Source organism: Nesoenas mayeri, assembly GCF_963082525.1.
Source record: "Nesoenas mayeri genome assembly, chromosome: 15".
Taxonomy (NCBI): domain Eukaryota; kingdom Metazoa; phylum Chordata; class Aves; order Columbiformes; family Columbidae; genus Nesoenas; species Nesoenas mayeri.
Window position 1 is genome coordinate 16,317,892 of NC_137559.1, and position 23,944 is coordinate 16,341,835.

Below are 23,944 nucleotides of genomic sequence, written 5' to 3' on the forward strand. Positions count from 1 at the left end.
GACCTCTTGGTTCTCTTGGTGCTTCTTCCACATCGTCTCTGCTACTGTACTCGCCCTAAATTAGCAAGAAATACTGAGTTATCAAATGTGGTTGCTTTTGTGGTCCTAAATTAAGAGCTGTTTTTTTGTCCTGTATGTAATAATGAAATCTGGAGTTTCTGTGTTACTGTGTCTCTACAGCATTGTCGTTTCTATAACTCTCAGAAAAAATAAGGCAAATGGAGATATTATAAAAACATTTCAACATCTTTTATTTCAAGAGGCTTTTTTCTTCTCCTTTGCTGCAAACCAGGGTCTTTACCAGAATTTTGCTTTCATGCTCTACTCACTGATGTGTGTGTTGGAGAGGGGAGTGAGAGAGGATGGGATTTCAGCTCTCCGCTCATGCGGAAGGTTCTAGTTGGAATAAGGGAAAGAAGATTAAGTTATTAGGCAAGTTAAGGTTACAATTTGAATAGGTTGGTAAAATTGGGAAAAATGGAGACAATTTATAATAGCTTCATTGTTTAAATGTTAATAAATCAGTACACGTGTAAACAGACGAGTATGCACACAGGCAGTTATTGTAGGTTGTCACCCCAGCGGGAGTGTGGAGCCAGCGCTACAGCAACTTGTCTGAGCAGCAATGCCTTTAATTTGTTGAGAGTCAGAGAAATAGTAACAGCATTGTCATATTCTAATGACACTGGTGAAATATTTAAAATGCCAGTGGCTTGATGCTTTCTTGAGGAAGATTCTGAATTCAGCTTTATAGGCAAAGATCTTTGTTTTGTTATAGGACCTGTATCCATCATGATGTTTGCTAGAAGCCATTCAAATATTTGTATTTCCTGTATTTATTGAAGATCTGGAAGTCAGAATCTGTTGTAGATTAGACAACTAAGTTCTAATATTATCTGTAAATTTATAGTAAATAGTAATAGTACAGCTGTACAGTTACATGCTAAAACCATAGTAGCAGGACTCCGGGTGCAGCAGCACTTTGAGCTGATGCTTTTCTATGCGGTGTTGGGAAGAAGTCTTAAAAAAATCTAAAATTCTGTCATAATTAAAAAAAATATATTCTTGATGTAATGACAGAAAGTATTTTTAAGGTATTTATAGGAGATAAGAAGGTTTTTATAGGAAATTACAAGATTTGGAAATCCCGTCATCTTTAAGACTGAGCTTGAGGAGAGGTGCCGTGGAGCAGCAATGCCATCACATCTGCTCTGCCTGCTGGAACAGTTCTGTTTCCTGTGGCAGAATTGATAGCGAGGAAAGAAGCAATGCGAAGAAGTTAAACAAGTAACCGTGTATGCCATCAGTATGCACGCAGTGGAAAGGTGCATTGTCCCATATGTCTGCGATTGAAACAAACCAGCTGCAGGCACAGGCAGACTTGGAAACATGTGTATTAAAGCCAGCTGCAGACTAATTAGATTTGATCAGTACTTCTGATCCTGTGTTAAATAATACCATTTTGGAAAGTTTGCTCAAATTAGTGATGAGATTAAGAGCATTTTATGTGCTTTGCTGAATAGCAAATGATGTTGGCATCATCTTAAACATGTTGCTAAGCTAGGGCCACTATGACTTTTAGATCTAAACTGAGCAAAAACACACACAGAAATTAATCCTTTTTTGTCCCTTCTCTTTAGATGAACTTCGTCAAGCTATTGTGGCCATGATGAATAGAAAGGATGAACTGGAAGAACAGAATAGGTAGTCTTCTTTTTCTAATCAAGAGGCACTATAATTAGAAAACCCCAAAACGTTAATACAAGCTGTCCTTTGTGTAAAGCTACATGTAATCCTTTGGATGTGTATTATTTTTCTGTGAAAGGTAAGCTTAATACTTCAGTATTCAACAGTTGATACCGAAGAGTGATGTTTGCAGGTCAGCTTTTTGCTTTGAATTCTGATCACCTACTACTCTTTGCATTTTGGGACCTTTTGCCACTTACAGTGTTTTCAAACCCAAACCCTAAAGATTCTGAAGATCTCTTCAGATAGCTTTCCAAATGAGTAAAAGTTGCTTTGCAGACAAATATTCAGAACATTTCCTTTTCCCTTCTGGCGCAGAAGTGATGCAGGATGTCTAACGGTGTTACGCTGAGAGCGGCTGTCATTGTGAGAGTCTTTATGTTCGCTTGGGGCAAAATGATGATGTAAATGTAAAAATGATAAGTTACTTATTTAAAATGCTATTAAACCTACTTTTTAGGTATTTAGTCTATTGGAACACATCATTAGATGAATGAAAGTGCAGATGTATTCAAGAGATACTTTTGTTATGCTCTAGTAGGATTATTTTGGTAATTTACATTTTCCTATAGATATTTTAATTTTTGTTTATTTTTTTGCTAATGTTGAGACTACCAACTGATCCCATTTTCCTGCCTCTTCCCCTCCCCACTCCAATAATTGCAAGTTATTGCTCCATTCAGCTTTGCGGGTTTTTTGGCAGAGGACGGGGATGCTTTGGGCTTTGCGGTTGCGTGTCATGCTGCCCCTTGCTGTCTCATCCAAGCTTTTAGGCAGAGCTCCGTTGCAGTGCTCTCAGCCGGGACAAGACCCCTGCCTGTCTCCTGCTCTTGCTAGGAAATACATTGCTGATAGATTGTTCCTGAGATGTATGGGCTTGCACAAACCAAATTATAAGCTACTTCCTATAATAGATTATTTCTGCATGGTGGCACAGTAGATACCAGGTTGTGCTTTGGGCATGTTGATGAGATTGTAATACAAATTAATAGTAAGCACAACTGTTTTTTGATTGGGTCCTTTTTCCTTGTAACTTTTCATATCTTTATATAATCAAATCAACAGAATTTATTCCATTGGCTAATGAAACTTCAGGATGACATTAATGGTGTCATTCAGGCACCTGGCTCTGTGATTCATAGGGTATCCTCTGATTACTCGGTAGTGTTTGCAGTGTTCTGACAGGGTCTGCTGCCTCCTTCCAGGTCTCTGAGGAACCTGCTGGATGGCGAGATGGAGCATTCGGCAGCGCTGCGGCAGGAGATGGACAACTGGAGACGGAAAGCGGCGGAGCAGGAGGAGCGACACGCCAGCAAGGTCCAGGCCCTGGCCAGGTGAGGAGCACCGACAGCGGCACAAGAAGGAACAGCAGTGGGGCAAGGGAATCGGAAACTCTGCATACATGAAAAAGAAACTTGCAAGAAGTGTAGTTTTCAGAAGAACATAGGGGATCTAGGACTAAAAACACCGTGGGCTTTATTTGCATTTAAGCCAAAAAAACCTTTGGGAGATTTTCTGACAAATACAGTGGGTCTGTGTTTTTTGTTTTGTTAAATGTTAACACCAAGTGAGAGTTTAAAATGTTAGCAAAACCACTGTTACAGCTCCAGAGGAAAGACTATTAGTGAACTGAACTTATGAAATCAAGTTTAATTTTAAAAAGTAATTAGACTAATATTAAGAAACATAAGCCATGAAAATAACAGCAGTTAGATAATGAGACTAGCTACAAATGAATACATATATGTAAGGTAAATGTAAGAGGCCCTTTCTCTTTACGTATCTATTTTGTCCAGTTTTAACCACCCCTTTTTGAAAATTTTTCTTTTACTTGATATTTGGGTGATTCTTGATATTGCTGTCTGCCCAATATCAATGTCCTGTTTCTTTTCCTTCTGTTGGATGTGCCATAGCCTTGATGGTGTTGAAGTACCTAGCACTGTCTGCAAACAGTATTTTCCAAACCTCAAATATTATACAGCCATGAAATGTAAGGGGGCAAGGAGGGGAACAGATCTGCAGCCAGTGAGGACTTGATTTGGAGCCTATTTCATTTTAATTGTGCTCCACTGTATTTCCTCTGGTAGATGTCTTTTATAGTTCCACACTCAACTTTTCATGACACTTTCTCTCCCCTGTGCAGCTGAGGAGGGGGTGATGGAGCAGCTTTGGGCACTGGGTGCCCAGCTGGGGTCAGCAGAGTCAGCTGGAACAGGTTGCTCAGGACCATTTCCCGTGCGGTTTTTTCGTATGTCCCTCTAGAGCCCCTCTGGGCAGTGTTGTTGGCAGTGACCCACAGGCAATGCTCTTCCTAACGCGCTGCAAGCTGCTGTTGGCTTGCTTTGCTGCCAGGGTTGCATTGCTGACTTGTGGTCACCTTGTTGTCCCAGATCCTTCTCTGTAGAGCTGCTTTTCCAGCCCCCAGCACATCTGGTTGCCAAGGGCTGTGCCTCCCCAGATGCAGAACTTTGCATTTCCCCTCCTTGAACTTTAAGGGATTCACCTGAGTCCGATTCTCCAGGCTGTCCAGGTCTCTCTGAATTGCAGCACAACCATTTGGTGTATCAGCTGCTCCTCAGTCCTGCATTGCCTGTGAACTTGCTGGGGGTGCCCTGTGTCCTTGCAGCCAGGTCCTTGACAAAGGTGTTGACCAGCATTGGCGCCAGCACCCGCCTGCCTCCAGCTTGACTTTGTGCCACAGCTCTGCTCAAAGAAAAGCATTTTAACCTGCCCCTTGTCTCGATGGGATTTAGCTTAAGAGAGACTTCTGAGGGTAAACGCTGCTGTAATAGTGTGATTTTCTTCTTACAATTCTCAATAAGCTCTAGAGTAAACCTGTGATGCCTAAGACCTCGGGGATGATTCACATGTATAGTAAACAACAAACCCATCCTAAATGTTAAATTTAAGATGAGTAATCTGTGCCTTCTCACAGGGAGAACTGTTTGTTTTCTGCGTGCGTGGTGTCAGTCATGAAGTACCACAGCTGAGGTTCCTATAAGCTTGTCATTGCGTAGCAGAGCTGCTCTCTGAAAATGAGAAATATAAAGCTTGGCATATTTTTTTTAAAAAGTATTTAGGATATTACTAATTCTGCTTTTGATGACACATCAAAGTGAACTACTCACTTGGAGGGAAGGAGAGATGCGTAAGTGAGTTGGACATTCACATGATGTAGGGCAATTGAAACAATGCAAATACTTCGCATTTAATATTTGCATTTCGGGTTATAGGAATTATATATTCATATTTCTTTGACTCACTTCCCCTACAGTTTTAGAATTTGCAGTGACATAGGGGTGAATCAGATATTTGTCAAGCACATACCTTCTTAAAGAATAGATAAGGAGCTTTTATAACAAGATCTAAAGAGATGCTCACTTAGGCTAACTCATTATTTTTAAACAAGTTTATGTAATTTCTCTTACTGCTACGGAGACTGAGTATGTTGTATGAATTGTTCAGAAAGTCAGTTTACCTTGTCACATGAAAAAAAATGTTGAGAGCTGCTTAGGCACAACGGCTTCTTGTGTCACCTGTTATTTTGGACTTCAGATGCATTTCTTTAACGTTTCATTGCAACTCATTTTTTAGCACGTAAGAAAATTTGCTTATAGTTCTGTGGGAATCTAGGCTTTGTTGGTTCACTTGGTACGCTGCAGGTGATGCTGCTGCAATAATAAGAGTAGTACATTCTTAAAAATAAATCATATTTTAAACCAGGAATTTGGGCAAGCTGAAGAATTTGAAGAACTTGAAATAACAAAAATTTTGGAAATGCTTTGTAAGTGCTGTATAATAAACGTGGTGAGAGGAAACTAGGTTTCAGGTATTTCGTAATAGTGAAATCTCACTGTTTACCTTGAAAACAATGGATCACATGACTTGAATAGAAAAATTTCCTCAATTGTAATATTCCAAACATCTTACATCAAAGAAAATCATCCAGTAACAACCTGGCTATTGTATTTTCATGAACAAGTATGCTTCAGATTACGAGCGCTGGTATTTATGCCTGTCCCCAAAGCTCCTGCAAGGAATGGGGCGCGGGTATCCATCAGTGGGCCGCGCTGCGCTCGCAGGGCCGTGCCGTGCCGTGCCGCTGGGCTCCTGGCAGCGCTGAAGCTTTTGAATTGAGATTCTTTTTCTCTGTCTGGAAAACCGTTACATCCCCTTAGGAGGCAAACACCTTTATTGAAGTTGACTGTGAAACTGGATCATCTCAGATTGCATATTTTTAGACTATTTTCAGAAATGTTGGAGGAAAGCATTTTACAAAGGACGGGCTTTGTAGCAAGAAAAGCAGATTGAAAGAGATGATAACTCACTGTGTAGGGAAATGGAGCTGAGAATGTGACTATACTTATCTTACACTTTTATGTACCTTCTGTTTACTGTGTACATTCCATAACCTAATCCGCCTCCTCTTATTTAGTGCCTGTATTATTTAAGACATGTTGTCTTTGGATTTGGCACTTAATCTGTTTTCCCAGAGAGCTGTAGCGCTTCAGGGTGGGCGAAATGATGTGCTGTGCATCCTGCAGTGATGGCGTGACTTACCGTGAGCAGCTGCTTAGAGAGAGGAAAAGTGTCTCTTGTCCCTGCTTGTGAAAACTAATTGGACTATTCCTATATTCAGTGACTTTTTTCCTGCTTGGGTTAGTTGGTGACATGTCACAAGTTATTTCAGAAGATAAATAGCTTCGTCATATGTCTTGTCCACAGAGTCATTTTTTGCTTTTTCAGGTGTGATATCAATGCTTGGATAGAGCCCTTTCATAGTTTACATTTGAGCACAGTCTGTGTTGTGAAGCCACCGTAAGAATAGTTTTCTGTTGATCGTGGATATGGTGTTTCTCTTTCATGACAAGCAGTTAAATTTATCTCATTATTCCTCATTACAGTTTTTTTCAGAGATTGGCTTTATAGTGTAATCGTATATAGTTCCACTTCTATGAGTAGTAGTTTTTATTTTTCTTATTTCATTTAGGTTATATATGATTACAATTAATTTTGCTCTTGTACCTCCTAATAGTAGGAACACAGGCTAATTCAGGTTGGAAGGCAGTCACCCAGCCCAACCCCTCTCTCTATATGTATATATAGGTTCTACATATTCTGGCAGTGCATTGTTTATTTCAATTCATTCTCAAGATTCATGCAATTATTTTATTATTTGGAGATTTGGTACTTTTACAGTGTTTTCTAAACCACTAGTGCATTGGTTGGATTTTGGTTTTTTGTAAGGCTGAATTTAGAAATAAGCCACATTTGAGGAGTAAGCTGCACAGAAAGCACTTGTTAGCGTCTCGTGGTTGTGCCAGAAACGTGATTGCCGTGTTCTTCAGGCCACTGGAGTTGAGATACGGGAGAAACGACGAAGAACGTGTCAGATTCTTTTCAAACCGTGCTCACTTCACAGAAGCCCGAGGGGGATTTCTGTCGCTTTTTAAGAAGCAGGTGTGGTGGGTCTCTTCCTCTGCAACAAAAATCGTAAATGAAAGTTTATTATGTTATAAAATTATCATTCTTACAATAGTTTTGATTTTCTTTTAGGCAAGATTTTCTCAAATACTAATTTTTAAATAATAAACTTGAGAGCAAGTGTAGTTATTTTTGCTTCAAAATTAGGGAACTGAAGGTATTTGGCAACTTAGTTTTATTATATAATCAATCGTTACATGTCATTCCAGATAGTTTTCCAAAAAACGATAATAAATGAGCAAGTTGTTGCTCGGGTGTTCTGTGGCTGTACACTGTTCATGAATATTTAAAGAAAATTTCTTTTCAGTAAAAGATGATTTTGTTTCCCTATTAGTATGATCAGTGTCACTAAACATTGCAATTGAAAAAGAAATGCTTTACTCTGAATGTTTTATTTCCTCGCCTTGCCCTGGTGACGCCAGCCGGGTGGTGCTGTGTCACCAAGCCCTGGGTGCTCTCGAAACGAACTCTTGTTCCTGTTTCTGACCTTGGTTTCAGTACACGAGTTCAGTAGGATCCTGCAGGTTTTTCTATAATTTGTGAATCCATCCAGTGGTTTCTGGTGAATTTTTCAAGTATCTCTGACAATAGAAATATTTACAATTTTAGGGATTTTATGAGATGGTATCTTCCATTTTAGAAAATTGATATGCGGAACTCATGTATCAGGTTTTGATACTTGCATTCCTCTTTGCTTGCACTTGTTATTTTGTACCGATTAATTACCATAATTACTACTGTTTTTTTCTCCTGGTTTTGAGCAAAGACACTGACAGCTGAGAGTGGATACACATAAATTGGTAACACTCTGATTTATCTTCAGGAAAAGTACTAAACCAAAAGCTGACTACAGAGTTCAGTTGTATCTGAAGTCATTTCACTGGATGAAAATGCTATAGGATAAAATATACTCTGTTAAAAAAGACCGATCCTTACTGCATTTGTTTATAAAAAGGGTGTTAATGGAACCTGGAAATATCTTTATCTGGTTTTCTTTGGAGAATAGTCACAGAGCTATGGAGAAACTCTTGCAGTTGCTTGAAAAAGCTTCCAATGGCATAGAATTTGTCATGCTGTTGTGGGCGTGTGGCATTGATACTTCGCTGTCCTTACGTGTGTTTGTGTTCCTCTGGTCGTATTTTGGAGAGATTGCAGGGGCAAGTCTGCTCCGTCAGAAGCTGAAAAGCTGAAACAACAAAGCTGGGGAAATGCAGGGGGTTTGCTTTGTCTTGAAGACATGGAGTTTCAAAGATGTTTCACTAATCTGCTTCTTATGTGTACCAAATAATAAAAAACCACAAAGAGGCCTGGGGAGGAGTTAAATTCTCATGTCATAGGATGCTTTCATTTTTATTTTTTTTTTTTGGTGATTGGATTGCATTTTTTTCAATGTAGCAATTAATGTGCAGTTTTCTAGTTTTATAATCAAACTACCAAAGAATAGTATTGTTGTTCTGCTGGAGTAATCACCAGTGGTATAAAAACTGATCAACACCACACACTAGACCTGTGCCATCTGAGCAAATAGAATCATTTGGAGGAATAGTAGATGGTCATCCTCTGTCATTGAGCTGACACGGGGTAAAATTACATATTCTCACTGTCTTTCAGCTACTTATTGACAAGGGAGAAGTGATCATGCAGGGACATGTGTTGTAACGAGGTTTTGGAGATGGTTGTGCTTTTAGTGGCATCATTCTCTCTGTTTCCCATGGATTTCAACCTGATTTTGTAATTATTTGTTTCCTCTCTGTTCCTTCACCTCGCACGGCCAGCCGTGCCACTCATTCTCCAGCACAGGACGGGCATTTTTTGGAGCACTTTGAAAGGTGCTGGGAGCCCTGTGGTGGTCACTGGGCTCATCGCAGCCTCACACTTGTGCTTCAAGCCGGATGGTAAAGTTTGGAAAAGTTGCAAAAGGCAAGTTGGGGCCTTCACCTAGAAATATTTCCCATCTTGGACAACAGGGAGGAGTCCTGGCCCAGGCGGACAAGAATTTCTGCAAATCTGACCGTTAGCTCCTATGCAGGAGTTTCTCCTATAAAATACTTGCTATGAATATCTGATAGGATGCCTCTTGAACTCATTGAAGACTTTTTAGGGAGTGTTTGCTATTTTTTTTTTAAACATTCTCTGCTAAAATGTATCAGGATGGGCTCTCCTTGGCATCTAGCTAAATAATGGTAATGAGAAAGAGATTTCAAAGAGAGAGAAGTAATAAGATGATAAAAGAGGCATATTAGAAAATTGTGACTGGGCCATAGTGTCCTGGTTTGAATTTCAGTCTTGTATCAAAAAGCCAAATGAATTAGAGACTTTCTGGAGTTCATCTGTACTGTATCAATTTTGATTCGATAGGCACAGTACTGAAAAGGATTTATTTTTTTCCCTGCTGTCTCAGTACAGACAGAAGCACTGAGACCGTTCCCAAAGGCCAAACAGAGATGTGTGTGATTACTTCTTTAGAACCATTATAACTCAATATATTATAATTGTAGATAGTTCTTTCCATGCAGACGTATTTACACTTCTGGTGAGAAACCTTTTTGTTTAGCTGTCAAACTATTCTTTTTTTAATGAACAAATTATTTAGACTTGGTTTAATATAGTATATAGTATTTCTGTGTTTCTGATTGTTTTTTCCTTAATCTGAATAGCAGTGTCCAACTCTGTAAAAACCAACTTGTTCTTTGTAGTCTAGGAAACGAAAAATATCATAAAATGCATAAAATCATCAGGGACTTTTTAAAAATTTGATAGTTGGGTAATCAATAGTTTCTTCTCAATTATGTAGCAACCTCCTGCTAAAGGATTGAATAAAACTGAGGTTACATCGTTCAGAAAACTGATTTGAAATCCATAGAAATATGTATATTGTACCAGTCTAGGGTTTTATTTATAAATATGGCATTGCTCACAACAGCAATTTAATTTTCTGTGTGTGTATACATGCATATATATCTGTACATTTTGTGTGTTATCTGCATGGTATGATAAGGACCATCAAACATATTTTTTGGGATTTCTGAATACTTGTCATTCTTAGATAAATTCCCATACATGAAATGTGCTGCACGTGTGTATTTCTCCCCTGGTGTTTTCTTGAAGATTAAAAGTTGTCCGAGTGCATTCTTCCGCAACACGTTTTAGTTACGTTTCTCCTGTAGAAACACTTGTGGTTTGCGTGGTTAACGGAGTTTGCAGACATGCCATTTGTCAACTTGGGTTCAAATACATGGGTCAGAATCCATTTCATTTCCCCCAGATATGAAGTTGGGGTGTGTTGTGGTGTCCGTATGTGCTGTCCGAAGGAGGACGCCGTGGTGCAGGCGCTGCAGGGGGCTGGCCCGAGGGATTCGCTGTGGTTCTTCCCGCCTGGTTCCCGTTGAGGACCAGTCCCTTGCCTGGTGGTGCTGAAGTGCTGCCGTTTTCTTACGCTGGGGTTGGTTTCTAAAGCTCAATTCTTATTTGTTTGACATTAAATACATGGACAACTAGTAAAATGAGTATCTAATTTTATACTGACCATTCGAATTTCCCTGGCTAGTATCACGTCCTTGTTTTTTCAATCGACTGTTGATTTAGATAGACTCTATCATTTTTATGCCATCAGTGTAGCATAGTGTAGAACATCTAAATTAAACGATTGATGAAACCTTTTTAATTGTGAGATGATCTGTTTCACTGAGTTGTTTGCGTGGCCCTGGAAAACTAGTTTTGCTGGTGCTCTGCTGTTGATGTAATGTGTAAGTCATTGTTTTTTTTTGTCCTGATAAACTTAGATAAAGCTTCTTATCACAGATAATATGTTTCTTTCCATTGAAATGGGCTTTCCTTTATTTTGAGAAAACACTAATATTTATTTATTTATTCTGTTCTTTTTATCAACAGAGAAAATGAGGTGCTAAAAGTGCAGCTGAAGAAGTATGTAGGAGCTGTCCAGATGCTCAGAAGAGAAGGTCAGACAGTGGAAGGTGAGGATGAAATGAAGGGGAAGAAAAACCCCATACACGCACAGGCTTTGTTCTTCTGTATGTGACCGTTGAGCCAGAGGTTTATGGGAGGTACAGTAACCATGGGCTGCCTGGCAGAACATCAGCCTTCCCCTTGGGAAATACCGGTGTCTGAAGAGCTGCCAGTTGTGTTTCTCTGAAAAATTTAATGAAATAGAACAAGGGCAAGTGTAGAGTCTTACATCTGGGCAGGAACAACCCCAGGTTCCAGTAGAAGTTGGGGAATTACCTATTAGAGAACAGCGAAGGGGAAAGGGACCTGGGGGTCCAGGGGACAGCAGGATGACCATGAGCCAGCACTGGGCCCTTGTGGCCAGGAAGCCAATGGTACCTGGGGTGGGTTAGAAGGGGGTGGTCAGTAGGTCAGAGAGGTTCTCCTGCCCCTCTGCTCTGCCCTGGGGAGACCACACCTGGAATCTTGTGTCCAGTTGTGGCCCCTCAGTTCCAGCAGGACAGGGAACTGCTGGAGAGAGTCCAGCGCAGCCACCAAGATGCTGCAGGGAGTGGAGCATCTCCCGTGTGAGGAAAGGCTGAGGGAGCTGGGGCTCTGGAGCTGGAGAAGAGGACACTGAGGGGGGACTCATTCCTGGGGATCAATATGGAAAGGGGGAGTGTCAGGAGGATGGAGCCAGGCTCTGCTGGTGACAACCAGGGACAGGACAAGGGGCAATGGGTGCAAACTGGAACACAGGAGGTTCCACTGAAAGATGAGAAGAAACTTGTTGGGGTGAGGGTGTCAGAGCCTGGCCCAGGCTGCCCAGGGGGTTGTGGAGTCTCCTTCTGTGCAGACATTCCAACCCGCCTGGACACCTTCCTGTGTAACCTCATCTGGGTGTTCCTGCTCCATGGGGGGATTGCACTGGATGAGCTTTCCAGGTCCCTCCAACCCCTGACACTCTGGGGTTCTGTGAGACGTGTCCCTGCTGCAGCTCTGCTTGGGCTGCTGGCTGTGTGTGCACAGCTTTGTAATGCAGATTAGTATCACACTTGTGTTATGTGATGGCATAATATCCATTTGCTGCTAAGTAGAAACAATCAAAAAGTCTTTGCTTTCCTTGCTGAGTTTTTGCCCAAACAAATGAAATAATTTAGACGAAAATGGGTTTAACAAGAGATAATTATAAGCCTAATTCACCTCTTCCAAGGATGACAGAGTAAATCTCCCAATAGTGAAAATAAGATATTTGATTTCTTTTCCTTTTGAGAAAAAATACCATTGTAGATTTTGGTACTTGTTTGGTACTTTACAGAGCATTTTTTGGTAGATGAGGTGGTCTTACCGTTTTTCAATAAGAAACTTTCCAGAAAAAGCTATCAGATAAAGATTTGATTTTAAAAATAATCTGTGAAGTAATGTTGTATGGGAACATAAGCATGATTATCTTGAGGAGAGAAAATTTAGTATCTCTAGATGGTACCGTTAGTGTTGTTTTGGAGATCAGTATCAGCCTGTTTGAAGTAGACTCTGTATTAAGACCAGACATTTTATTGTCTTTGCTATGCTGCTCTGACTAATGAGCAGATTTCACATCTGAAAGATAACGAGTTCTCAGCACTGTGACCTGTTTTTCATCAATGGTGATAGAAATGTTGATGGGGGGGATGAACCGGACTCTTGATCCTGAATCATTTTCTGACGAGACCTGTATTTGCACTGACCACAGAGGCGCTGGGCGGCGCGGTGGCTTTTCGGAAATGGACACCATCTGTAATTTTTTTTTTAATTATTTTTTTCAGTTGTCACTATTGTGGTCACATAAGTGACTATATAAATGATACTACATTAATTCTGCTCTTAAGGGCTAGTCACTATACCTGCCTGGAGTTACAAAACTTCATTCATCCTTAAAAGGATTTTGGTTAGTGAGAGCACATGTTTTTACTTCCGACTTTGCTGGAGCGTAGTCATTCATATTAAGAATTATTCACGGAAACCATCGCTTAAGCTTCTTATAATAGCAGAAATTATCCTTCATTAGATACTGACAGTTTACATGATGAGTATAATTATAGGAAAAGAAAAAATATTCCTAGGCTTGCTATATTCTGCCACGTTAAAATTGTGCAAATTAGTGAGTGATAAGAATAGAAACTGGGTAGGATGGTCAGATTTTCTAGATCAAAAAGGGGGATGGAATAGTACCAACATTTCTACAAATGAATACACGTATGCTTTGTGCTCAGAGGACATCTAATCAATCCGCAGCAATTTTCTGTAATATTTATTGTTAGTGACCAGAATAAATTGCAGCTATGTGCACTATTTGTAATATTTTTTTCTCTATATTCTAACTCCACACATTGTATTTTTATAAAACCAAATATTTTTTTTTCTTAGCTACCGTTGGTGGTTTATGTTAAATTTTTAGTGGTACTGGGCCCTCTAACTCGAAAAAATACTTCAGGATATAAAGGATCCCTGAGAGCTGATACATTTAGATACAACACAGGAGAGAAGACCAAAGAAGTTTGTTCTTGTGGCGGGTTTATGGGAACAATTGCCCCAGGGTTACATACACAACTTGCTGCATCTCATTGTACAGGTTCATATTTTTCAGTTATGAGCCTTCATAATTAGGAATATTTGCATTATTAGCAAGAGCTATTTGTACTTTTCAGTATATATATCATTAAGTAACTTAAGGCAGATTATTGAAATCCAGTTGTGATATAACTTAAAGTGACTGTAACAACTTGTCTTAAGACATTTTGTTCTTAATTAGCTTATATGCTTGAAAGAATAACAGAGTGTATCTGCAAGACCTGTTTTATTACTGTATCTGAGATTGTGACAATTTTGCGAAGAAAACAGAGTGAAGAAACTATTGTTTTCTCTGCTTTTGTCATTTTGAGTTAAAATTCTTGTTGGTTTCTTATGAATTAGTTTGCACGCTCCCAGATGAAGGTTCTTGCCTTGTAAGTGGCTTTACCCGTAGCCAGGGCCGTGACATGGGGAGCTGTGGGAACCCGCAGCTCCTGGCCCTGCTGCCGTGGGGGACGCTGAGGACGTGTCTTTGTCCCCAGAAACATCCACCTCGTGTCACTGCTGCCCCGTGTTATCACCATGAGTAATTCCAGCAGTGCTTAATCTTCTTCCAAATGGTAGCAAGACAGAGGTCTTACATGCATTGTAGATTTTGGAATGTGGTGTGTTTAGACCTTCAGTGAAGCTGTTTTGAAAGAGTCGAAGTAAAATGAGCTTCTGCTGTTACTTTTATGACTATAAATAGAGAAGAATCTCCATTTGCTACAATAATCTGATCAGATGCTATTGAGTATGGCTTTTAAGTAGTTTCCTAAAATAATAACTGAAACTCAGCATACTTTGCTTTGCAATGACTTAAAAAACCCAAACAAACAAAAAAAAACGCTCAGCAAATATGATTATCAATAAATTGTCCAAGAGTCAGAACTGTGTCAAGTTTAGAATGTCACACCAGCTTTCAAAAGGAATGATCACTGCTGTAGACTGAGCAGATATTGTTATCTAAATACTTAATAAATGAGCATCCTGATTTCTCAGCCATCAGCAGGAGTTGTACGCGTCCCATTTTCCAAACCTGCTTACATACAATAATATCATGTATATGAAAATGCTGATATTTGTGGCTGAAGAACTCCAAGCAAGGTTTACAAGCAATAGCTCTTGAGATAACTTCCAGCATTCACTTATAATAATAATAATAAACCTGTGAATGTATGTGTTCTTACTCAAAGTAAAAATCAGTTCCCAGGCTCAAGAGTATTAAGTCAGATGGATTATGGTGTCTTCTCTCTCCATTATATAGTGGTTGTATGTGTATTGTTTAGGTTTTGAGAAATGGCGAAAGCATTTGTTAAACCTGTTTTACTAGGGGTTCTTTACTTTATATGTGCTAACTTGTTTTGTAAGAAATTCACGATCTGTGAGAAGAAGTTGAATTGGACTTTGTGTAACTTGGAGGAGACTTAGAATAGACCTTAAAGTGATCATCAAATACATAAATGAGACCTGGGAACAGGAACAGAATAAGCTGTCGTTTTCATTCACTGCGGTTAAGAAAAGAACTTATGGGCTTAAATGGCAGGTGAAGGACATTTAATTAGCTATCAAGAAAACCTTACTGAGGAGAACACTTAAATTTAAATAGATTGTGCAGGGAAGCATGAAATCTCCATTATTGGAGGTTTCTAAGAATAAATTAGACAATTAACTGTCAGAAATGAAATGACTACAGCTGATTCTCCTTTCTGCAAACTCATGAAATACTAGATTGTATTTATGGAATGTCCATTCTCAGCCCTATTTTCTGTAATTTCTATGATAGGTGGGTATTTTGTGCAAGTAGTACGAAAGAATACTTTGGAAGAGAAGTAGAAAAGAGGCTTGAAAAAGAAGCATAGGCTTAGTTTGCAAAGACTTTGGACAGGAATGCAGTTATACCTGCATTATATATATATATATATATATATATATATATATATATATATATACAATATCTCTTAGCTGTAGTCACACAACAGCCCAGTGCTTTTTGTTTGCATTTCCTTCTCTTGAGATACCTATCTCATTATTGCTGACAACACAGCTCCTTGCAATATTGGGGTTTTAGGACTTGTAATACTGTTGAATATCACATCTTATTTTTGTCCTTCTAATAATTGTTTCTTTGAGAGCTGTTACTTCTAAACAGGTTGTTGTAGATGTTTGTGTAATGTAATGTTTTAATCCGAGGCGTCTCTTTGTTTTAGTTCTGCCGAACGCTTGGAGCACTGATGGTGAATTTACTATTGCAGAGCAAAAGCCAGTAGAAAACAATGAGGAATTAGCCAGCTCTTACGAAAGAAAACTGATTGAGGTAATGTTTGTACAGCACAAATTTTATGAAATCATACTTGTAGTATAACTCGTGAAGCTGTAAATAGTTTCTTTGCTTAGTTCTTTTCCCCACTACTGTGAAAAAAGTCTGATTTTTGCTTTGAAAGAAAAAAAAATAGAAATATTTCATTTTCATGCTTCTGGAGTTAAAATACAAATTTGTTCATTCAACTTCAAAGCATCTTTAAAGCAATTCACATGATTAAAAATACTTTTCCTAACAAGGGTACACATATATCTTTTGATATAAAAATGAAGGTTTTAATAAATAAACAAGTTCCTTAAGTTTATAAGTGACGGTGGTGAAGTTGAAAGCATCATGGCCAACAGGTGCCAGGTATTGTATAAGTTGCAGTACACACAGTCACTGCTACAGCACATACAGGCATTGCTGTTACACCAGTTGAGCTTTACAATTAGAACATACTGAAAATGTAGCTTTTTCTGTGCTTTCAGACTGTTTTCTCGTGGCCAGGTTGTGTTTCATTTTTGTATTCCATTCCCATGTAGCTTATTGAATATGGCACTGTGGAAATGGATGACGGAAGCTGAAAGTTCTGTTGATATGATCATGTTAGAAAAAGGTCTTAATACAAGATTCACTCGTGAGACTAATGCAAAATTCATTAAAGAAAAAGAAAAAGATTAGGGTTTCATCCTAAATTTAAATACAAATTATTTTCCAGACAAAAGTAATGAAATTTAATATCTAATACCCATTTCTCCTATTAAATATTAAATGAACATTTTAATAAAAAGTAAAACAATTCTCTGTGTCTTTCTGTTGCCCAAAATACTCTGGAATTGGGTAGTCATATTAACTGATGAACATGAAGATGACTAAAAATACAGGTCATACCTCAAAGAGATTAATACAGTTCTTCTAAAACATTCATGCTTGGTTATCCTTTTCGCACAGGACCACGTGAAACTAAATCTCTCCCTAGTGCAGCCCTTGGGCTGAGTTCTTCTGACTCCTTTCCTCTGTTCTGTACCTATCAAAAGAATATCTTAGTTAAGAGCACAGCTAAAATCCTCCTTAGTTCTCCCAAGCTTGTTGTGTGTGTTCAGGAATGTGCTGCTGGCACTGGGACTGTGAAAGGCACCGGTGACACAGCAGTGGATGGAACCGCTGGCAAACCGTGTTGGAAAACACTCTGCATCTGAGTCTCACCGCTCAGGAACAGTATCTTTACATAGCAGAATAGGACGTCACCTCTGTAACAGTCCAGATGTATTTACCAAGACATTCCTCCCTTTTCTCTCCACAAATGAAAGGTGTCAAGTCTTATTTTCAAAGATTGGCCTACGTTGTTTTCCACATTGAAGAGTAGGATCGAAACCGCTCTTGAATGCTGGTCTGGCAGTTCCAATCAGCTTGAATTGGGGATGAAAAATGTTTGGACTTAGGTAGCTTTACTAACTGTTATTTTGTACCTAGTAGAGTGTTTCAGCTGAAGACAAAGATTCCCTTGAATTTCTTGGTAGCTCAGGATGTCGAAGTTCCCCTCCGGAGAAATGACTCAAAATAATGGGTTTACTGAGTAATTTGAGATTTCTTTTTTTCTGTTTTTCCATTGGAAATGATTTTGTTCATAACAATGAAGAATTTTTCATTTTATTAGCATGTTTGTAAAAAAGTTCGTATTTATCGAAGTTCTGTAATTATGACATGTAAATAGGTTGATTTAACCAAGTGGACAGAGAAAAGTTGAAGCTAAGAATTCTGAAGGAGTAAAGAAACGTAAAGAATCTTAGAGAAACTTTTTACAGAACAGTATACTTAAAACAGTGCTAGGGAAATTTTTGTGGAAATTCTGCTTGATTTTTTACTGGTGTATTTCCTGTACATAGTAGTGAAACATCTATCTAGTTACCATGAGTTCTTGTGCACACCCGGCTTGGAGCTTGGTGGGTACTGGGAGGTCTTTGGGTGCCTCTAGCAATTCCCATCTCTTTTCCGATGTCATCTGCTTTGGGTCTAGAATGCTATTTTGTTTTCAAAGAGAAAATGGGTCGATTTATACAACTCTCAAGCCACGAATAACGAGGTGTGTGTAAAATCATCTTAAGATACATTTTGGGCCATTTCTTTGCATTGTTAGCGTAAGTTTGTTGTACGTAAGGTAAAAATATGTTTCATTTGCTTTGTCATGCTGATTTAATGTTTGTCGGAGTAACATCACCCGTTTTCCTGTGTTACACCGAGGGAGAGACAAACTCTTCATAGTTTGCATTGCAACTTAAATGAACAATTACTGAAGACTTGCTGACATGTCAGACCTGATATTGCTGGGGATTTACCATGAAACAGAACAAACAAAAAGCTGAAAACAATCGGGGTGTTTGTACATCTTAAAAAGACCTGTGGTCAGATCCCTACCTGTAAAACATTGTTCCCAACTGGTTTGTTCTTCCCTTTGTGGCTGCAGACCACTAATGGACTTGTAAACATATGTAATTAGGGAGAACACAACTTCAGCTTTCTTTGCGCTTTCAGCCTTTGATAATTTTGTACTCTCTTTAGGAGTAGTTTTAGTGGTGGACTTTAACTTGCATTTCATCAAAGTCAAATTGTAGGTTATGCTCATGATGTACAAAATTGTATTATGGGAGAGCTCCATTAAAGACTCAATAAATGACATTGAATTTTCAGCTTTCTGGCATACACCGTTCCTGCCAGAGTTGGCAACGAGGAGCCCAGCTCCTCTGCTGGAATAACAGGCTTTTGATATACTGAAACTTGTATCACGATATATTAACCCCCTCTTTTTCTGCAGAAACACTCATTCTACAGGAATAATGGCCACAAACCAGTTAAAACCAAAATCCTTTCCAGCTCTCTAAGGCTTTCCTCAGAAAAGCTTGTACAAGAACCATTGCTAGGAGTCAGAATTTTGCTGCATTAGGAATTGCTCAGTTTTTCAAGTAAAGCTCCATAGAAACCTGCAGTTTGCCTTTTAACGAGCTTGTGCCTTTTCCTAAAGCTCAGAGGCTTGGCTTTTCCTATGGTAGGTGGACTGTTTTATTTCTATGCCTGACAACTGGATCTCTGAGCATTCGGTCTGTGAGGCTGGAAGCCGTGTTTCCTGACCTGGAAGGTGCGTACGCTCATCCCGTGAAGTCAAGATGTGAACCACTTGGTTCAAATAAATACACTCAGTAGATGAGAGTTGAGGGTTTCTTTCTGAATGTTAGATATTCATGAGATCTGACATGTGTCTGAAAGGTTAAGCTTAATGTTTTTTAAATGCCTGACAAATTATGCAGCTCTTCTGAAAAGTTAAATTGCTTCAAACATTTGAAACAATATCTACGAAAGGTAATTTTGGATATTAAGCCAAGCTTTCACCATGCTGGAGACTTTCCCTTTGTGAATTTTCATGCCTTCCTTCTTGTTGAACCAGTAATTGATCAGCCAGTTGCATCGTGAGGCCTCAGAAGCATTCTACTGATGATTTTTACTCAAACTGCCTTCTAGATTTTTACCTTCAGTCTCCTCAATTACATTTCAAAGCGCTTGAATGGTATATTGAGTTTTTTTGAGGGATAAAGAACAAATTTATGGCATGTATCATTGTGGTTGGGTAGGTGGCTTTTTAAGCACTTTTAAACATTTGACCTTGCAAAAGGTAGCTTTCAGTCTTAAAAATATGGAGATATAAGTTAATTTTGCTTACATTTATTTTTTACTAAGAATTTTTCAGTAGTATGCTGTCAGATCATTAGAGTGTCTAAATATTGGAGGATTTTCAAATGTGAGAGTATGACTTTGTTCGTGGTGCAAATACATGAGGTTTGGGTTTTTGTTACAAAATCCCATCTCACATAGAAAGCTCTCTGGTCAGGGAAGGTACCCAAAATCACTTGAATCTTTGCCAGAAAGTCTCAGTGTCTTTGTAGAATTGTCTCTCAGTTTAGCGTAATGGGTGCCAATATACTGTAATGGATTTCTTTCCTGTGTTCTGGATTGAGATCCTGCAGTGGGAATTTTGATGACACAGCAATTTTGGTCACATCTGCATAAAGTGCTGCTCGTTCTTTAACACAAGCTGATTGTGTGGAAAGGCTGTGACAGCCACAGAGCAACTTGGTCACCTGCTTAAAATCCCCAGTCTGACTGTGAAGAATTGTTTGGTTGTCAGGTTTTTTCTGATGCTTTTCTTCTAAAATTCATTTTGATTTGTTCTTTCCTTACTTTTGATCTCCAAGTGGTTCTACATATTAAGCTGAAAAGCCTTTCACTGTGTTAACAGTATGTGCTCTCGCCTGTTAATGACGTTCTAAGACAAGAATAAGAAGAAACCATTCTTTAAGAAATAAACTCTGAAATATCAAATAACTTAGCTGAAAACTTCCCTGAGCACCATTTCATTGACCTACATGACCCATTTTATTGGAAAGCAATGAAGATAAGTTTTTTGTGCTTTGACAGGGTTCTGTGAAGACATGGATTTTTTTTCCTGTATATTAAAATGCCTACAAACATAATTATAAAATAATAGCACTGGTTTGTGAAAAAGGTAGTTGGAAGGTGCCGGACAGAGACTTGAACTCTTGTGGGTTCCTCTGAGCAGTATTTATTGTAGAAGATTCGCAGGGACAGCAGGGTTGGGTCACCTCCTCCGAGAGTGACAATCATACAGCAATACAGCTACTCATTATATAGAGTTCTAACAGGTATTGTGCAACTAAGCAAAATTTATCACTGTCTATCACTGTCTAGTGGAAATTCTCTAAATATTCACGATGTCTTCAGGTTCCTTCCGTCCCAGTGGTCTGCGAGTTCCACTTCTTCCTTCATGCTTCACTAAGGCAAGTACCGAACGGAAGGTCCTCGGGTCGCAGGGGTAGCTTTGAAGTTCTACCGGTCTCATTTGTTAGCCATAGTTCATCAGTCTAGCACGGAAATCAGCAAACCTAAGAACAGCATTTATCAATGTCTTAACTAAAGGTACAAAGCAAGCACAAGGTAACCACGCTTGTGGTTCTGGGTAAGGGCTATACAGGGGACAAGCTGAGACTTTCAGCCCTAGCAGCACAACTTATAGCACTGATATAGGCCTAAAATCCTAATTTCCTATTTTCCTATAACAGTTTGCTTAGATTTAATGTTTTCTCATAGGAGAGAATTGAAAAATAGCCTTTTGTGAAACAAACAAACAATCTTTGGCCCTTGTTAGCGTTGAATGAACAGTGCAAGTTTCTCTCTTGTGTTTGTATCTCTCCCGTCAGTCGATTATTTACTAACAGCTGCTTTATTAACGTCCTTGCATTTGGCACAAGAATTCCTTCTGGGGGTGAATGGGCTCAGTGAGGCTTTTGGAAATGGTTGAGTGTTTTCATTTTGTAATGTACGGGTGTCAGCGTGACCTGCGGCCGGGCTGCCGGATGGGCTGTGCTTGCGGTCAGTGCAGCAGGCAGGGCTGCAGCGAGCGCGCTGCTCAGCGCTCCCACCCTGTGCCACTTAAACTGTGACTCAGGTGCAGGGAGATGCAGTTGCATCCGGCCAGTGCTAAAGGGTAGACTTCTTTTGTGGATCTTAAAAGAATTTGTCTTATTTAATAAGGTCGTGAAATACGCTTTTCTATATGTGTATATTTATTTTCTCAGTAACAATTTCTGTTAAAAATAAAATTATTCCCTTCCAAGGGTGTGCAATGCGCAGTTTAAGTTACCAAGTGCAATAGTAGCACAAGTGAACTGGCAGGAACTTTTTTTGTGTGCAGCTCTTGTAATATAACACATAGTTCTCTGAATGCTGTGTATAGTATCTCCTTGACAAACTAGTTCTGGCTGAGTAAGGTGAACAGGTTGGTGAAGCAAGAGCAGTGCACCCGTGGATCAGCACACCCCCCATCTGGGATCTGGCTGCTAGTGTGCACACTGGCCAGGTTTTAACATTATTTTTTACAAACAAACTTATTTCTGAGACACTGCTGTCGCTATTCAGCTATTGGTAAATAACCGTGGTAAGGGTTAAGCACTCTCTTTTGCAAGTCCTATAAGGAAAAAACTGTGGTATTTATGGTGAACCATGGCTATTTTTTGTCTTACCTCTTGTATTTTAACTGCTACAGGTAACTGTTATCAAAGCAAGATTTCAGGAAGAGGTGGTATCTTTAGTTATATTGAGTCACATACCTGGGGAAAACATGGACAAAGTTCCTGAGGTTAAACACGTGCTGTGGTTTGTGTTGCACCTTTGGCAGCATTGTCAATGTAAGCGGTCGGTCTGTTGCTCGAATCCTGCTTCTGTAGCCCAGGGCACCTGCCCCACACTTGTGATGGGACAGAAGTTTCTGTGTCCGTGCTGCAAACTGGTTTGGGAACCTGATTTGGCTGAAAAACTGTTTTTGAGGTATTTTCATTCAGATCACTTTCCTCATCGGACTGACAGTCCTGCACACAGCGCAGATGGCAGGGAAGGATATGAGGAGCAGCAGAGTTTTGGGATCACGGCTGAAGATCTCCGTAGTGTAAAACCCTGGTACGCAAACATCAAGGTGCACCTGAAGGATGGCAGCAATTGCTCAGTCTGCTACCTGTGCTCATCTGTGTGATCTGAAGGAAAAAAGGCAGCTCAGGGACAGTGAGATGCAGCAAACGAACGTCTGTGGAATAGTGGAACCACAGACGGACGTGGCTTCAAGCAGCCCTCTCCCAAGAGGAGCCACTGCTGCCCAGAACGGGTGGGAGGTCTTTTTATCATCGTGGTCCAAACATGGCACATGGGGATAACAACCAGAAAACTGGGATGAGAAAGAAAAGAAACATTTCTGTTATGCTTTTGTGGTTCCACAGTCATTAATAAATCGTGGATCCGTACCCTGTCAGGTCAGCTGAGCTGACCAGTTGGTTTGGACTAGGGATGGAACCACAATTGCATTGTGTAGCTGAAACATTAAATGTGCCGGTCTGTGCTTTTGTTGCATCTGTACAAGTTACGGGGGGACAGTTACTACCTGGTCTAGAGTTAAGCCCGCTTGGTAAAAATTAGTCTGTCTACATTTATTTTTGAAAAAAAATAAATCATCGAAGTGATTGGCACTAGAGAAGTAATTTCACGTGCCATAAAATACTATTTTGAACTAATGATTTTTAGTACCCAATAATAGTATTATGGGTTCTCTTGGAGGCGGGCTGTGGAATGTTTATGAAGAGTTGTCTCCGATAGTAACTGTGTCTCTGTACATCATTGCTTATGTTGGATTATCCTTATGGACGTTGGTTGTACATTCAGAGTATTTGGTGTTGGCTCATGAAGATAATGCCGGTAAAGGGATAATAAGTTGCAATTCAGAGTAGCTGTCTCGGTGCAGTAGATGAGGTGAAACCATCCTCCAGGTGCGAAATGAGAAGTTAAAAGGACCCAGGGAAAGAAATAGTGGTGGTGGTAGTTAGAAATTTGTTTAGATCTTTCGTCCTGGGCTTTGGCTTTTGCTACGAGGATACTCGGAAGGATGCAGCAGCTGGAGACATGCTCATTTTATCCCTCTTTGTAACATTTATTTTATCCCTTTTATGAACGCTTCCTAAGCTCATGATCCTGTGTATCTGATTTTACTTTTGCTGGTTATTTTCGTTTTCCCTGGCCAGACACAGGACTTGCCAGAGGAGAGTTCTTCCCGTCTTAGTGCTCTTTTGTATGTCAGGATTCATCTCAGTAAATACTGGCGGTACTGCACACGCCTGACAAAGGCTGTGATACATCGCAGGCATTAATATATAGTTAGCATCTAAGTGCACAATTCCTCATCTATTTTGAGTTGAAAGCAACAGCAGCTTTTCTTCTTGTTGGTTTCAATGAATTGTGACTTTTGCTTACCTTATGTAGCTACAG

At 39.6% G+C, this 23,944-nt stretch overlaps 1 protein-coding gene across 6 annotated transcripts in view; it reads left to right on the forward strand.

The window, feature by feature from the left end:
• SNX29 (sorting nexin 29) overlaps nucleotides 1–23,944 on the forward strand; it is a 123,909-nt gene that overhangs the window by 29,602 nt on the left and 70,363 nt on the right. For all 6 annotated transcript variants that reach the window (XM_080354148.1, XM_080354144.1, XM_080354146.1 and 3 more), the window contains exons 12-15: nucleotides 1,641–1,704; nucleotides 2,952–3,080; nucleotides 11,122–11,204; nucleotides 15,975–16,081. In XM_080354148.1, coding sequence (XP_080210274.1) covers nucleotides 1,641–1,704; nucleotides 2,952–3,080; nucleotides 11,122–11,204; nucleotides 15,975–16,081 — 383 coding nt within the window. The remainder of the gene's footprint in view (nucleotides 1–1,640; nucleotides 1,705–2,951; nucleotides 3,081–11,121; nucleotides 11,205–15,974; nucleotides 16,082–23,944) is intronic.